The sequence below is a fragment of the Microtus oregoni genome, unplaced genomic scaffold, assembly GCF_018167655.1.
Source record: "Microtus oregoni isolate MIOR12 unplaced genomic scaffold, Mior012 000107F_ref0000227, whole genome shotgun sequence".
NCBI classification, from domain to species: Eukaryota; Metazoa; Chordata; class Mammalia; order Rodentia; family Cricetidae; genus Microtus; species Microtus oregoni.
Window position 1 is genome coordinate 3,510,638 of NW_024544725.1, and position 15,727 is coordinate 3,526,364.

General features: G+C 34.7%; 1 protein-coding gene across 1 annotated transcript in view; it reads left to right on the forward strand.

Moving 5' to 3' along the window:
• The window catches only part of LOC121443471 (dachshund homolog 2-like), a gene marked incomplete at its 3' end in the record, with an annotated part of 382,748 nt that extends 369,395 nt beyond the window's left edge, over window positions 1–13,353 (forward strand). Inside the window, 4 exon segments of the mRNA XM_041645221.1 lie at window positions 8,154–8,302; window positions 8,427–8,574; window positions 11,924–12,070; window positions 13,288–13,353. Coding sequence (XP_041501155.1) covers window positions 8,154–8,302; window positions 8,427–8,574; window positions 11,924–12,070; window positions 13,288–13,353 — 510 coding nt within the window.
• Between the last annotated feature and the right edge of the window lie 2,374 nt (window positions 13,354–15,727).

A 15,727-nucleotide genomic window follows, 5' to 3' on the forward strand; every position in this document is an offset into this window, starting at 1 on the left:
TAAAATTCCTCCCCCAACATCCCAACCCCTAAATGATGTCCCTAAACCCAGGGGTAAATTTTACTGGAGGAGGGGACGTCGTCCTCTAGAATTACTTCCAGTTGTCATGGGGGACTAACAGGCTTGGAATTGGAGAGGGACTGAGCTAGAGTCCAACTTCAAAACCAGCTCTATATATTTATAAAGAAATGTTTAATAAGACATATATATATATATATATATATATATATATATATATAAATTAATACTTACAAAATGTGTCCATCCATCAATAATTAAATATTCAGGGTCCCTTAATTTCTTTGAAGATGAGTATTTTCCTGTGGAGATAAGAAAAGAACCCTGCCTCCAATCTATCTGTATTTCTTACCATCAGTATGCTCGCCATCCTTATGAAAGAATTGTTATTTATCTTTTCCAAGTGGCTTCTCTTCTTCAAACCGAACCTTTATTAATTTTGACAGTATCCACAATTTTTCCTCACCTGTGGACATAAGAGCAAAACCCCTTCCCCAACATAGCACATCTCCTAGCTTCCATTGTGAGGTCAGCACATCCTTGAAATAAACTGGTTGATTTAGTTCAGTAGACTTTTCCATTATCCAATGTCTTTCTGCAGCTGTTGTTCCCTTCTCATTAGCGTTGAGAAAATTCAAGGTTAACAAAGCATTATGTAACCTATTTCTGGGGGTGTTTTCCACCCCTTTCTGTTTGTTCAACATATCCTTTATAGTTCGATTTGATCTTTATATGACTGCTTGACCTGTAGGATTTTGTGGTATACCTGTAACATGCTTGATATTGTAATAATCAAAAAACCATTTCATTTTCCTAGAAACATAAGCAGGACCATTATCCGTCTTTATTTGTGTAGGTATACCCATGATAGCCATGACTTCTAATAAATGAGTGATTACTGAATCAGCTTTTTCTGAACTTAAAGCAGTTGCCCACTGAAAGCCTGAATAAGTGTCAATGGTGTGATGAACATATTTTAATTTGCCAAATTCTGCAAAGTGGAACACATCCATCTGCCAGATTTCATTCCTTTGGGTGCCCTTTGGATTAGCCCCTGCAGGCAGTGGCGTTTGGTTATAGAAAGAGCAAGTAGGGCATTTCTTTACAATCTCCTTAGCTTGTTGTCATGTATTTGAAAACTCTTTCTTCAAACCTTTGCTCTTAACATGATGTTTTTTATGAAATTCAGAGGCTTGTAGCACGCTACCAATCAATAATTCATCAATTTCGCATTACCTTGTGCTAGAGGACCTGGCAGACCCGTATGGGATCGAATGTGTGTTATATACATAGGGCAAAGCCTATTCCTGATCAATGAGGTTAGTTCTGTATCATCAGGTATAAATTCAGCAGTTTCAATATGTAAAATAACTCTTTCTGCATATTGTGAATCAGTGACTATATTAATAGGTTCTTTAAAATCCCTTAGCACCATAAGAATGGCATATAATTCCGCCTTCTGGACAGAATTATAAGGACTTTGTTCCACCTCACCCAAGTCTTCTGATTTGTAACCTGCCTTCCCTGATTTATTGGCATCAGTATAGAATGTACGGGCTCCAGTTAATGGAGCATCACGGACGATTCGAGGAAGAATCCAAGAAGTTCCCTTTATGAAGTTAATCCTCGTGTTTTTTGGATAGTTGTTATTAATGTCTTCCAAAAAGTAGCACAAGCTCTTTGCCATGGTTCATTATCTTCCCATAATTTCTTTAGTTCATCATCAGTGAAAGGCACTATAATTTCTGCTGGGTCTATGCCTGCTAGTTGACGAAGTCTCAGCTTGCCTTTTATAATTAACTCAGAGACTTTTTCCACATAAGTTTTCAGTTTCCTACTTGGTTTATGTGGTAAAAAGATCCATTCCAAAATAATATCATCTCTCTGCATTAAAATTCCTGTAGGAGAAATTTTTGATGGTAGTATGATGAGAATACAATCGAGATCTGGATTCACCCTGTCCACATGTGCCTGTTGTAATTTTTCCTCAATCATTGTCAGTTGCTTTTCTGCTTCAGCTGTTAATTCTCTGGGACAGTTTAAATCTTTATCACCATCCAAGGTTTTGTTCAAATGAATTATTAGATCAGGTGTTATTCCAATAGCTGGTCGTAGACTGGAAATGTCTCCTAACAGTCTTTGAAAGTCATTAAGAGTCTGTAAGCGATCTCTCCTAATTTGTGCTTTTTGTGTCTTAATTTTTTGCAAACCTATTTTATAACCTAAATAATTAACAGAATCTCCCTTCTGAATCTTTTCAGGAGCGATTTGCAATCCCCATTTAGGTAAAAGTATCTTTATTTCTTCAAACAATCTGTTCAAGGTATCCATGTTTGAATTGGATAACAAAATGTCGTCCATGTAATGGTATACTATAGATTTGGGAAATTTATTGCGTATTATTTGCAATGGTTGGTTCACAAAATGTTGGCACAGGGAGGGGCTATTTAACATACCCTGGGGGTGGACGGTCCAGTGGTACCTCCTCGAAGGTTGAGAATTGTTATAAGTAGTCACTGTGAAGGCAAATTTTTCTCTATCTCCTTTTTGCAAAGGTATAGTGAAAAAACACTCCTTTAAATCAATAACTATGAGAGGCCATCCTTTTGGTAATAAAGAGGGCAAAGGAATTCCAGATTGCAGAGGGCCCATAGGTTGAATAACCTTGTTGATGGCCCTGAGATCTGTCACCATTCTCCATTTACCTGATTTTTTCTTAACCACAAATACAGGAGAATTCCAAGGGCTGGTAGATTCTTCTATATGTCTAGCATCTACTTGTTCTTGTACCAGCTGTTCTAAAGCCTGTAACTTTTCCTCAGCTAAAGGTCATTGCTTTGTCCATAACGGTTTCTCAGTCAACCATTTTAGAGGCAAGGCTGTTGGTATCTCTGAAGGGACATCAATTGCTTGTTCTTGTACAGCCCGAATGGCCGGTTTTCTCCCTTTGTAATATTTTTTAATATTATTCTCAGAATAATGGGCTATAGAAGTAGCAGGAATGTTAATTTCTGTATTCCTTTGTTGTAATAATTCACGACCCCATAAATTCATTGCGATATTGGCTACATGTGGCCTTAATTTTCCTATTTGTCCCTCTGGCCCTATACATTCAACCCATCTCGTGCTCTGCCTTACTTGAGATAGGGTTCCAATTCCCAGGAGCTGAACATTTACATTCTGAGGAGGCCAATACAGATGCCAAGATTCTGGGGTAATGATACTTACATCAGCACCTGTGTCCAGCAGACCAGTAATAAAAATGCCATTTACACACACTCTCAGTTTAGGTCTTTGAACATTTATAGAAGTTTGCCAAAAACACACGTAACTTATCTTTCTGATCATTATTGCTGTAACAGTAGGCATGGGGCTTCCTAATTGTCCTGATGAGGCATGTTCTCTGCAGAAACTGGAAATGACTGAACCATGTTTGCCATGGGGGCCTGTGAGGCCCCCCCTCTCACGTTTCCTGTCTGTATCAGGTTGCCTTGTCTATCTCTTGTAGGTCTGCATTCATTTGTCCAATGTCTGCCCTTTCCACATCTTCTACATAAAACTGAAGGCTGAGTCCTTCTATTTCTGTTATTTCTAGAAGATGCATTATTATTATTATTATTATTTCTGAATGATGCATTATTATTATTATTATTATTTCTGAAAATCCATTGTCTACAATTCCTTTTCATATGACCCATTTTGCCACAATTAAAACATTTGGTGTTCTGGTGTCTCCTTTTACCATTGGAAATTGCTTCTTCTACCCATGCTTCAGTGCCATAATCAAATGTATCAACATTGAGTGTATGCAAGGCCCATTCTTTCAAGGGCGCTGATCTGAGCTTTAAAGGGCCCCAAATCCTTTTGCATTCCACATTTGCATTTTCATAAGCCAAAGAATCAATCATTATACATCTTGCTTCTGGGTCAGATATCCCTATTTGTACAGCCTTAGTTAATCTTTGTAAAAAATCACTAAAGGGTTCTCTCTGACCCTGTTTAAGTCTGACAAATGATTCCATTCTCTGTCCTGGGTCTTGTACCCTGTCCCAAGCCCTTAAGGCTGCTGTAGTACACATGGAGAGTGTGTTTTCATCCAAATTAGCTTGTTCCTGAGGGTTGGAAAAGAGCCCTTCACCTGGAATTTTATCTAGGGAAATGCCAATTCCCTTCGCTTTCTCCTGCTGTTCTAAGAGTCTAGCCTCTTGCCTGAATAAGCATTTCCATTTCAATTGCGGTCCACTCTCATGTACCGCAGAGCTCAGCTGGAGCCAGTCCGAGGGGTTGCTCTGCTTGTCATTGCCCAAGTTCTTAGCATCTCTTTAACAAAAGAGGCTTGCATCCCAAAAGTCATGACAGCCTGTTTTATTTCCTTGAGATCATTCATAAGGACAGGCTCCCATGTATCCTCCTTGATGACCCTAGGGATTTTTTAACCAGTCACCTTCTCTGTTGTTATTACTGGAAAGGCAGGTAGAGCTGTAGGTAGAGCTTTGTGGAAATTGTCCTGGAGAGATTTACCCATAGATGTAGTTAAAATTTGCCCTTCTACCCTTTGCTCTTCTTCATCAGAATTTAGAAATTCCTCAATCTTTTCAATTCTATTCACCATTGCGTTCTGCAATGTCTGAATCTCCTGTACAGAATTATGTTCCAAAGCCTTCATTGAGGATTCTAAAGTATGGAGTTTGTCCATTAGAGATAACATCTCATCTTTGGACATAATTTTTATGGCATAAACCGTGCCTTCTTGTATTGACAATCTTTCGGTCAATCTGTCATAAGCTTTAGACAAAATCCGATTGTCACATTCAGCAGTTTTGATTCTCTCAGTTAATGTTTCATTTCCTACAGAAAGGGACTGAAGCTTAGGATCCAAATCAGCTGTTCCCTCTTCCATAGTAATGAATTTCTTCTTAACATCAGCCTGGAGAACTTCAAACTGATTCTTGGTAAGATTGTTGTCATTCTCAATTGTTTTTAAGCGTTCAATCTCTGCCTTAAGAATCCTGGATTCATCTCCTAAAGACTTTATCATATTTCTATTATCAAACCATTTAGTGCCAATGAAAACTACGAATCCCAGAAGGATCCATAGATGTGGGGTGATAGACACCTCTTGTAAAATCTCCCACATGGTACAATTAAAAAAACTGTTAAATTCTTGAATACTAATGTGTTCAGACATTTTATTTATAAAAGAAAAATTATTTTACCTGCAATGATCGGTTCCTGCCAATGGTGGTCTCTGTGTTTTTTGAGCCTGTCCTAGAACTAGCTCTTGTAGACCAGGCTGGCCTCAAACTCACAGAGATCTGCCTGTCTCTGCCTCCCAAATACTGGGATTAAAGGCGTGCGCTACCACCGCCTGGATGGCCTCAAACTCACAGAGATCTGCCTGCCTCTGCTTCCCAAGTGCTGAGATTAAAGTCGTGCACTACCACTGCCTGGCCAGCCTCAAACTCACAGAGATCCGCCTGCCTTTGCCTCCCAAGTGCTGGTATCAAAGGCATGCGCCACCACTGCCTGGCCAAGTCACTTTGTATCAGACCAAATCTGCCACTATGGCGGCTTTTGTTGCAAAACTACAGGTACTTGAGCTTCTGCTAATTCAGGCAGTGGGGTTCCGCTGCAATCTTATCCAAGGCAGGTAGAATGGGCCTGTGTGGCTGAGTATGTCTCAGACTCGGCACTGGGGCCCGAGTCACGAACTAAAAAATAGCCGGGGGGGGGGGGGGGGGGGGGGGGGGGCTGTGTTAGCTAGAGGGCTAGGGCTACCTGCTTGAGTCGGGGGCAAAATAGCCCAATGTTGGACGCCAAAATGTAACGGCGTAAACGAATGCAGGCAGATTGTAAAAATATATATACAGCTTTAATGGCGAAATAGACTTACAGAACCACCATTCCCGCGGAGACCAGGAAAGCAGAAGGGACGGCTGGGAGCATGCTCGCCAAATTTATAGGCAAACATTAGCCCGAGGAGAACACGCCCCCCAAGGGGCGGGACTTATCCCTACAATGAGTTCCACAAAACACAAAGCTAACTGTCATAACATATATGCAGAGGACCTGTTGAAGACCTATGCACACCTGTGCTTGCCTCTTCAAACTCGGTGAGCCCATGTGAGCCCTGCTTAGTGATTTTGTGGATTATGGTCTCCTAGTGTCTTCCATCACCTTTGACTGTGTGTCTCTGCACCTGATCCCTTCTGCTGCTGGAGAAAGCCTCTCTGATGACAACTGGAAAAGGCACAGATCTACAGATGTATGAGTATAGCAGAATATCATTAGGAATTATTGACTTTTAATTTATTATTTATTTATTTTTGCCAGTTCTGTTTGGTTATACCCTAAGTCTATGGTCTATGCAATCTTCAGTTCTTAACAATCCAGGCAGCATAGGGCATGGATTCCCTCTCATGAAATGAGCCTCTAGTTAAAGCAAAAAATGGTTTAGCTTCCACACATTCTGCACCGCTATTGCCCCAGCTCATCCTGTAGGCAAGACAGATTGCAGATCCTTAATTTGTGGCTGGGCTAGTATCCAGGATTCTCCTTCTGTATCCTGAAAAGTATCTTCCCATGCCAAAGAGACTAGAACATAGGGCTGAAGGCTTCATGCAGGCTCGACTGATGGAGATTTTTCAGGTGGACTGGGGGTATATGGGGATAGGATGGGAGGTATCAGGTGTGGTGGGCATAGATAGACAGAGAGAGTGCAAGGAAAGACAGGTGGAATTGGGGACAGTGTAGAAACACCACGAAGTGGAAATTTCCTGGAATCTATTAGGGTGACCCTAGTAATGATGCTTCGAAATGGAGGATATGGAGTCTTACGTGGAAATATTTTATAGCTAGGCAAGACTTCCCATGGTTGGCCAAGTTGCGTGGTGGAGTTGTTGACTGATTCAATTCATAACTAGTTTGTTTTATTGTTTAGTGAATCTATTTCAAATATATTTACTAGCAGACTTTTTTACAATCAAACATATTCATATTTTTCAAAGTTTCTTCATTTTATTACTGAAATACAGAAATTTCAATGCATAGATTAACTGAGCTCTTATGATTCTTCTTCTAAACTTTAATGCCAAAATACTAGTAACTGAGTTTTGTTGAATCCCAAGGTTATATCCCTGGGAACATTTACTTGAAATAAAAAAGTTGCCATTCCCAAGTATAGAGGAAACCACTACATAGTTCATGCAAGTCATATAAGAAATTGTTAAGCATAATTAATATTGATAGCCAAATTGTTAGGCTCTCATAAAAAAAGAAATTCCTATTATTGCTAGATATCTGTCTTAAACAATTCTAAAATACCTTATTTAAGATTCTATTAATGTCTTAGTATCTGAAACTAAGAGATAATGTCAGTTAAGTGCCCAGGACATGTAAAAGAAGATTCTTTAAAAATAAAAAGTGAGAATAGATAGGATTTGCAGTTTTCTTACAGGAAATAATATTCAAAAATAAAATTAACACTGAAAAATGCCCAATTTCAAGCAAGTAGATAATATCTTCTTAAAAGTTGATATATTTACATAAACAAATTTTTACCTAGCATTAAAAAGTAAAAATCATTACACATGTATAAATATAAAAATGTGATGCTAAAGTAAAATTCCCTTAATAAAAATACTAAATATTGTATAATTCTATTTGTGTGAAATGTCAAGAAAAGAGAAATCTTTAATGGCAGAGTAGAACAATTATTACCAAGGAACAGACTGCAAATAGAGACTGTCTGCAAATATTTGTGGAGAATATTGTGGAAAAATTGAGATGTTTAAAATGGATTTGTTGTCATGCTTAAAAAAATTGTACAAAATTACTAAAAATTAAAATTATATTTAAAATATAGTAATTTTATTGCTTGCAAATTACACATCAATTAAGGCTTTAAAATAATGATAATGTATCCATAGAGAGAGTCATAGTGCTGAAAGAAACAGATACCAACTTATACATCTGTTGGTAGCAATCTGGTTCTCTAGTTGATGGATATGACATAATTTGAGCACTCATAATTTAGTTTTAAAAAGAAAATCATTATATATGTCTATTAGAAATAAGTTGGTGAAATATTTGGATTGCCAGTTTGTGAACCATCTGACATTAATTTTTCCTTACAGAAGAAGTACCACCTCAAATTCCACTGATGAAATCACCCATGGACAAGATCCATTTGGCTCCTGGACAGGCATTGTCCCCTGGATTCCCTGGACCATTCATTTTTGCTGATAATCTGTCCTCCGTGGAGACACTGTTGACCAACATTCAGGTCAACAATATTTCTATAAACAAAATAAATGTAATAGAAGACATTAGCACCTACATAAATTGTATCCTATTTGAGATTTTAAAACAGATAAGATGAACTGCATGCCATTTTCTGTATATGACAGGGTCTACTGAAAGTGGCTTTGGATAACACTCGCATCCAGGAGAAGCAGATTCAGCAAGAAAAGAAGGAACTTCGAATAGAACTCTAAAGAGAAAGAGAAATTAGAGAAAACCTGGAGAGACAACTTGCAGTTGAGCTTCAAAGCAGAAGTAAGTCGAACAAGTTAAATTAAATGGTGAATATTATATTGAAAATTATTTCCTTACTTATAAAAACATATCCTAGGATAGCTTATAATTGCTAAAAATAAATAACATACTTAACAAACAGCGGTAACTAAGTCACATACTATTAAGATTTTCTCTAAGAGATAATAAGCAACATTTGTATTTAAGACTAGTTACAGATTTGAAAACATACATTGCTATGATATTCTCATAATCTGGTAAATTATATCTAGGCACAGATATTGTCACCTGGTCTCATGTATAAAATATTTACTTTTCCATAGTCAGGGTGCTATATTCTGTAATTATAAAGTAAATGAAACCCAGTCTCTCCCTTGGAAGAATTTACATTGTATAAGCCTAACACAGCCAGACAATTCTAAAACAAAGTGACAAGAGTGATCATGCAAAATCTGTTTGGTATCAAAGAGATTAATTTAGCTTGTTGAAATTGTATACTGTTAAAAGAATATCTTTTGAAGTTGATGCCTTAATCTGAGCCTTAAAGAATCAGTACTCAAAAATAAAAAGGGCATGCAAGCATTCAGTTTGAAGCATTGTGTATTCATTAGTATAGGCATGGAAACAAAGAAAAAACTTTATACACAAGCGAAAGTATACACTTTGATTTTTGAGTGCCGTTGATTCTAATGAATTGCATGGTGAGAAATGATGCAGAGAGATAGGAGTACAAGTGAAATTATGAAGAGTTTTAACTGTGTAAATGATGAACTTTAATTTTACCTTGAAAACAATGGAATGTATCAAAAGTTAAGCAAAGGAAAAATCTGGTTTAATTTCTGTTGTATAGTTCACTCTAAAGATGGGGTAATTCTTTTTCAATTTTATTATTGAGAATTTAATATAATTACAACATTTCTCTAAAGCCTCCCCTATAACCAACCCTCCACAGTTTCATTCTAATTCATTACTTTATTTTTCCCTAATTGTTATTGTGTACATATAAGTATAGGTGTATACATATATATTCCTAAATATACCCTGTTCTATCTGCATGTTACTCGTTGGCACTGAACAACCAATTTATGTGCTCTTCCGTGGGTAAGACTTCCTCTCACACTTCCATCTTTTTTTAGTTACATACTTATTTGAAGCTTCCTGAGTTTTTCCTCATTCACTTTGGGCATGCTCAATGTCCTTGTTCAGCTCACTTTTGGGCAGTCAGTTGATGAGATGTTAAGGGTGTAGCTTTTGATATTACTAGGAGACACAATCTCACAGAAAACTCTCTGATCCTCTGATTAGGATGTATGTGAGACTGAAAGCAAGGAAAATATTCGAAATAGCTTTATCTCGTGCAAGCAGTATTAATTAGGATTTAAACTAACATAACAGAAGTATACGGAGACAAAAAGAGGATATTAGAGGAATACTTAATTAGTCAACATAGAATTAATTTTATAAGTTGTATACAGCAAAGTGCATAAACTAGGATAGTTTATTTGAATGCCATACAAACTTTCAAATTAACTTTTATAAATAATTCCCAAATCTTTACATTTACCATAAAACACAAAAGAGCAGCAAAATATATAACACCAATTTCCGTTTCTGACCATTCCCTGAGAACACTAAAGTGAGTGGTAGAGGTGAACTGTGGAAATGGAGACACAAGTGGGAGAAAGACATTTCATGTAGATATTTCACATCCCAATTATTTACCAAGAAAGTCTATAATACTCATAATTCCATGTATTAAAATAGAAATGAATTTTCCTTATCTAGGTTTATGTGTTCTCTGAAGAGCCAAAGACCATTTAACAACAAAAAAATATATATACTACCAGGCATGAGAAGTCATCTTTTGAAATGGTGGTCCTACTTTGTAAAACAGCTAGTAGGTTTAAATTCCAGTACAAATTCCTTCATATCTCAAAAATAGTTTCCTTCTATACAGTGGAGATTGTAGTATTTTCCCAGCAGAGGTGTTATCTTTTCACAGATATTGGTAGATTGATCATTATAAAATATTGCTAACATAATAGGCTTAAATAAATCATTTTCATTTATGTAGTTTAAAATGTAGCCTCTTGAAAATACAAGAAACTATATATTATTACTCACCACATAAGAAATAATAATTTTACACTGAAACAAAACATAGGATCTTCTTAAAAATTATTTTAGCTATGGAATATAGGTTCAGCACTGATTTTAATAGACTACTTTTTCTGATTGAAATAATTGGTTAATGCTACATTTTAATAATCATGTGAATGCAATTAGAGTAGCAAAATAAATTCATATTCAAACATGCTTAGATATCTTTAATAAGATCCAAAAGACACAATATTTTCTGTCATTGTTTCAAAAATTTTACTTTTCATGTTAAATTGCTGAATTTTCAATTCAAGTGTACAAAAATTATTTGAGTAATTGACCCTCTTCAAATTATTGAAAACACATTAATGTGTAAAATGAGTAAAACTAAATACTAACTTATTCTAACATTTGGTTCAGTTGAAAATATAAGATTCATTACTTTTATAATGTACTTTTAAAATGGCATAGGAAGATGGTTGATTTGCTTAGAATCTCATTATGAACCAACACTTTCTTGGAAACCAATGATCCAGTTTGAGGATCTATCATAGTAAGTTTTCAGAGTTTAGAATTAATGTTTACACTATGGCTATAAAGTTTCTCTTTGAGATAGAAAGCCTGAGAACTAAGCTGGAACTTAGTTCGCTCTTCTTTATCCTTCTTGCTTACCAGAGGCTTCATATGCAGTTTTATAGCTTGCTCATATAGTCACTCCTGAAAGTTATTTTCACTAATATGTATTTGAGTTTGTGAGTCTGAGTGTAGGAAGGGAAGGAACAAGGGAGAGAAACATAATTATTTAAATGAATAGCCATTTGTCTCTTTAATTGGTAACATTTCAGTTTTAAAGAATAAAACAATACTTCATAAATATTTACTTTTTTGAATTTTGAAATATGACTAACAATAGTATTTTATTTCTTCAGAGAATTATAAAATGTGTTATAGTATTAAATGATGTAGTATGGCATTAAACAATAATTCTCCAGGGAAATTGCCAACACTGTATAGATGGATGTGTATGAGATAGCACACATATTAGAAATGTGAAAGTAACAATAAGTAAGTGGTGTTATTCAACTACAGTCTACAAAACACCAAATGCACCAGTGAAGACTGGGACCAAAAGAAGCTAATCGTATGTTAGCTGCTATATTATGGCTCTCATTTTGTACTTGTAACTATATACAATGTATACTTGTATTATGAAACTCAGAAATAATACTGCATTAATCACACATTTGTAAACTACTTTTCCACATTTTAGATACAATGCAAAAACATCTGAAAAAGGAGAAAAAAGCTAAGAGGAAACTTCAGGAAGCCTTGGAGTTCGAATCAAAGCGCCGAGAGCAAGTGGAGCAAGCACTGAAACAAGCTACAGCTAGCGACAGTGGTCTGAGGATGTTGAAAGGTAATTTCTGATTTTCACTTGAAAGGCACACAAATGAAAACCTGAACTAAGAGAGAGACGAAGAACATGGCTTTGTCAAGAAATATAATTTTAGGTCACGCGTTATAAGTCATGAAACAAACCAAAATAACCCTTTCTCTGGGAGGTAGAAGAAAAAAATGTAGGTGGAGATTTAATGCCAAATGTATCAATAATGAGGTCCTCAAGTGGAATCAGTTTGAAATGAAATTCTAAATGCATCCTTGAAGATTCTACTTAAAGGGATGTAAAGCGGTGCATGAATCAAGGGATGGTAATTCAAAATTTTCCAGTTTTAAGTCAAGATTCTTGTTAATCACATAAGATTTCTTTAGTTGATTCAGACACAATGTGAATTAAATTTTCAAGTAACCTCCTCCACATAAATGTTTTACAATATAATAACTAGAATCTGTAAATTATTTGAGCACAATCATAACACATTTATTCATCCACTCATATCAAACTACAAATCACTATGTGAATATTGGTTTCACTTGCACTTAACATAAGCCAATATCATTCATTATCATAACTTCCATAGGGGAAATACACTATAATGATGGATTGCTTTGATTTAGTCAAATGTATCTATCATAATTTTTGTTGTCCTGTCATTAGAATGTGCTATCTGAATAGTTTTAGAGGCTTTGCTTCTCCTTTTATATAGACATTTATTTTCCTAGAATACATCTTTAGATTATCAAGTGATAAAAAAATATTTTTCCATGTACTTGGAAATACATTATTAACTACATAATTCAATTATAGTATGTAAACTTCCTTCCTAGCATTAGCAATAGAAATGCCAAAAGAAAGAAAGGAAATGGAAGGGGAAAACTAAACAAAGCAAAAACTATGTATATACTCACATACAACAACAACATCATAATTAATGAAAAAGGAGACTGAATTTGAAAGAAACAAAGAAAGGGTATATGTGGAGGACAGAATGTGAAGGCAGCAAATATATATATATATATATATATATATATATATATATATATATATATTATATATATTATATATATATTATATAACAAAAATAAGAGAGACAATGTTTGCAGAAATAAATAATACTGCTCAGAATCTTGTGTTATGTATAGTTATGTATAGTATCAAAATATTGTCTTTCTGCAATTTCTTTTTAGACAGAAAACAAAGAATTGTACCTTAATCCTGAATGCCAATTCTTTCAGATACGGGAATTCCAGATATTGAAATAGAAAACAATGGGACTCCTCATGACAGTGCTGCCATGCAAGGTACAATAAATAACATTGTCCTTACTATAAGTGTGCGATGTGTGCTCCATGGAAGCAGGGTGGCAAAAATTTCTATGTTAATAGATTTCATTCAGATAAAGTAAAGATAATCCCTTATACTCTGACCTAATTAACAATCTACAATGATCTTCATTTGAGAAAAACATATGATATGACTTTAAAACTCCTAACAGTGCAATTACTTAGGAATTTCATAGATACAATGTGAGCAAAGTTCTCCCAGGTTTACTACTGACAGGATACATATTTAGATGTTATTTACATCTAAAAGAAACATTTCATAAGCATAATGAAAATGTGACATATATTTCACTGCTTTTCTGTTTGTAAACACTACAAGTGGATCTGTTTATTATAGTTTCTTTATTTTTATGATGCCTTTAGATGACAGAAATAACATTTTTCCTACTCTCAGATAAGTAGATTTTGAATTTTCATCAATTTATTTTATTTTCACATAACAAACAACAGTTATGTTTTTCAAGTGTGATCAACGTAGTCACATAAGTAAAAATGAATTCATTCCATATTCATTAAATAGCTTTTTCATATTAATTTATGTCTAAAGAAACATACATTTTATATTGACTTTTTTCCAAACATATTTTTCCTAAGTTCATTAAAAATAGCAGAATCAGATACAATATTGTAAGTATTGTGGTAGTTTATTTTAAAACAAGAAAACTGATCATTTCAAAAATAAAAAAATAAAATTTCTTAGTATCTGTGATCAACATTGTACATATATAAGAAAATATAGTAATTTAATAATTACTCATTAGATATAATATAGACGTTTAAACTACATCAAATGTCATTCACAATAAATATGTGAAAATGTTGAAAAGTATCCATTCTCTTATCTTTTAGTCTCACATTTAAGCACTGTACATGATAAAATTCCCATTATTACTTTAGGAAAAACTAAAGTGAATATCTTATGTTAAAATTATAGTAGAATCTCAACATATCAAACAGAGAATTTTAGACCATGCATGGTGGAACACACCTTTAATTCTAGCATGCATGAATTAGTGGCAGGTGAATATCTATGACTTTCAGGCCAGGCTGCTCTCCATTGTGAGTCCCAGGGCAGCCAGCCCTACATAGGTAGATCCTATCTTCAAAAACAAAAGACTTTGTTAGAAAAAAAATTTTCTTAGAGGAATATATATCTGAAATTATGAACAGAATCAATCAAAAATATAGTTAGCAAAGTAAACTCTAATAATTGCATAAGATCCTTAATCATTTAGCCTATCATTTTAAATATTCACAATTGAAAGATTAATTTTATCTTCATTAATAATCTTTAGAAACTCTTTAATGCCTGTTTACAGTTTTTACAACATATTAGGTACTTGTATATTATATTATATCTAAATATATGTTCAATATGAACTTTTTGTAAATGTGTATTTTTTTCTAAATATACATCATATATTTTACATAAAAACATGAATGGTAAATCTAGCCATTATGTTCTAGTCTTGCTAATAGCTTTGATTTTTGTATGCTATAGTTTCTTTTTTATTTGCCTTGAACTGCTTATATATTTTCACATTCCTGCCCTACTCACTTTTGTAGGTTGGAAGATCACTTTCTCTCTTTGTGCAAATCAATTCATTAATGCCAATGCAATGCCATTGCCAAAATACATCTCCATCACAGGAAACAGCTCAGGCTTCATTGATGTTCTTTCTCTTCCTATTGTTGATAGCTCTGCTGGTTAGAAATCTATCGTTAACCTAGTGCTCTCTCTTTGAAATTCAATTAGTTGCACCATGACATCTTCTTAAGAAGATATAAAGGGAACTTGATAAATAGATTGTATAACCATTGTTAGAAGCAAAGAAATCATATCTAGTTATACCGTAGTGTCCACATAAATTTGAATGAAGACAAACTACTCAGGATAATTATACCTTTTATAAGTCTCATCACCTTATTTTATTTCTAAAATACTTTGAATGTTGTTTGACAAAAACGATAGCACATGTAGACAATCTCAGATAACAGAATTTAGAATTTTGTATTTCTGCAGTCTATAATCATACCTCCACCTAAAGGTTTCAAGGTGTTCAACAATGTGTAAAGTACTCACTCTGATGATTATGTCCGCAGTCTCAGGAGCTGAATTTTTGAGAGGAGCATATGACCAAATGTGGTCCAATTCAAGATCTTCTAACTCAGCTGGGGACCTGTAAGACAGCATATCAACCATCTTATCAGTCAATCTCTACTTCACATAAAATAAACATACCAGGTGTCATTAAGTGTACCTTCAGATCAATGATTTTTGCAAATGACCTTTAAGTGGCATTTGTGTGGTGCATTTTTGCTGATAAAGGCA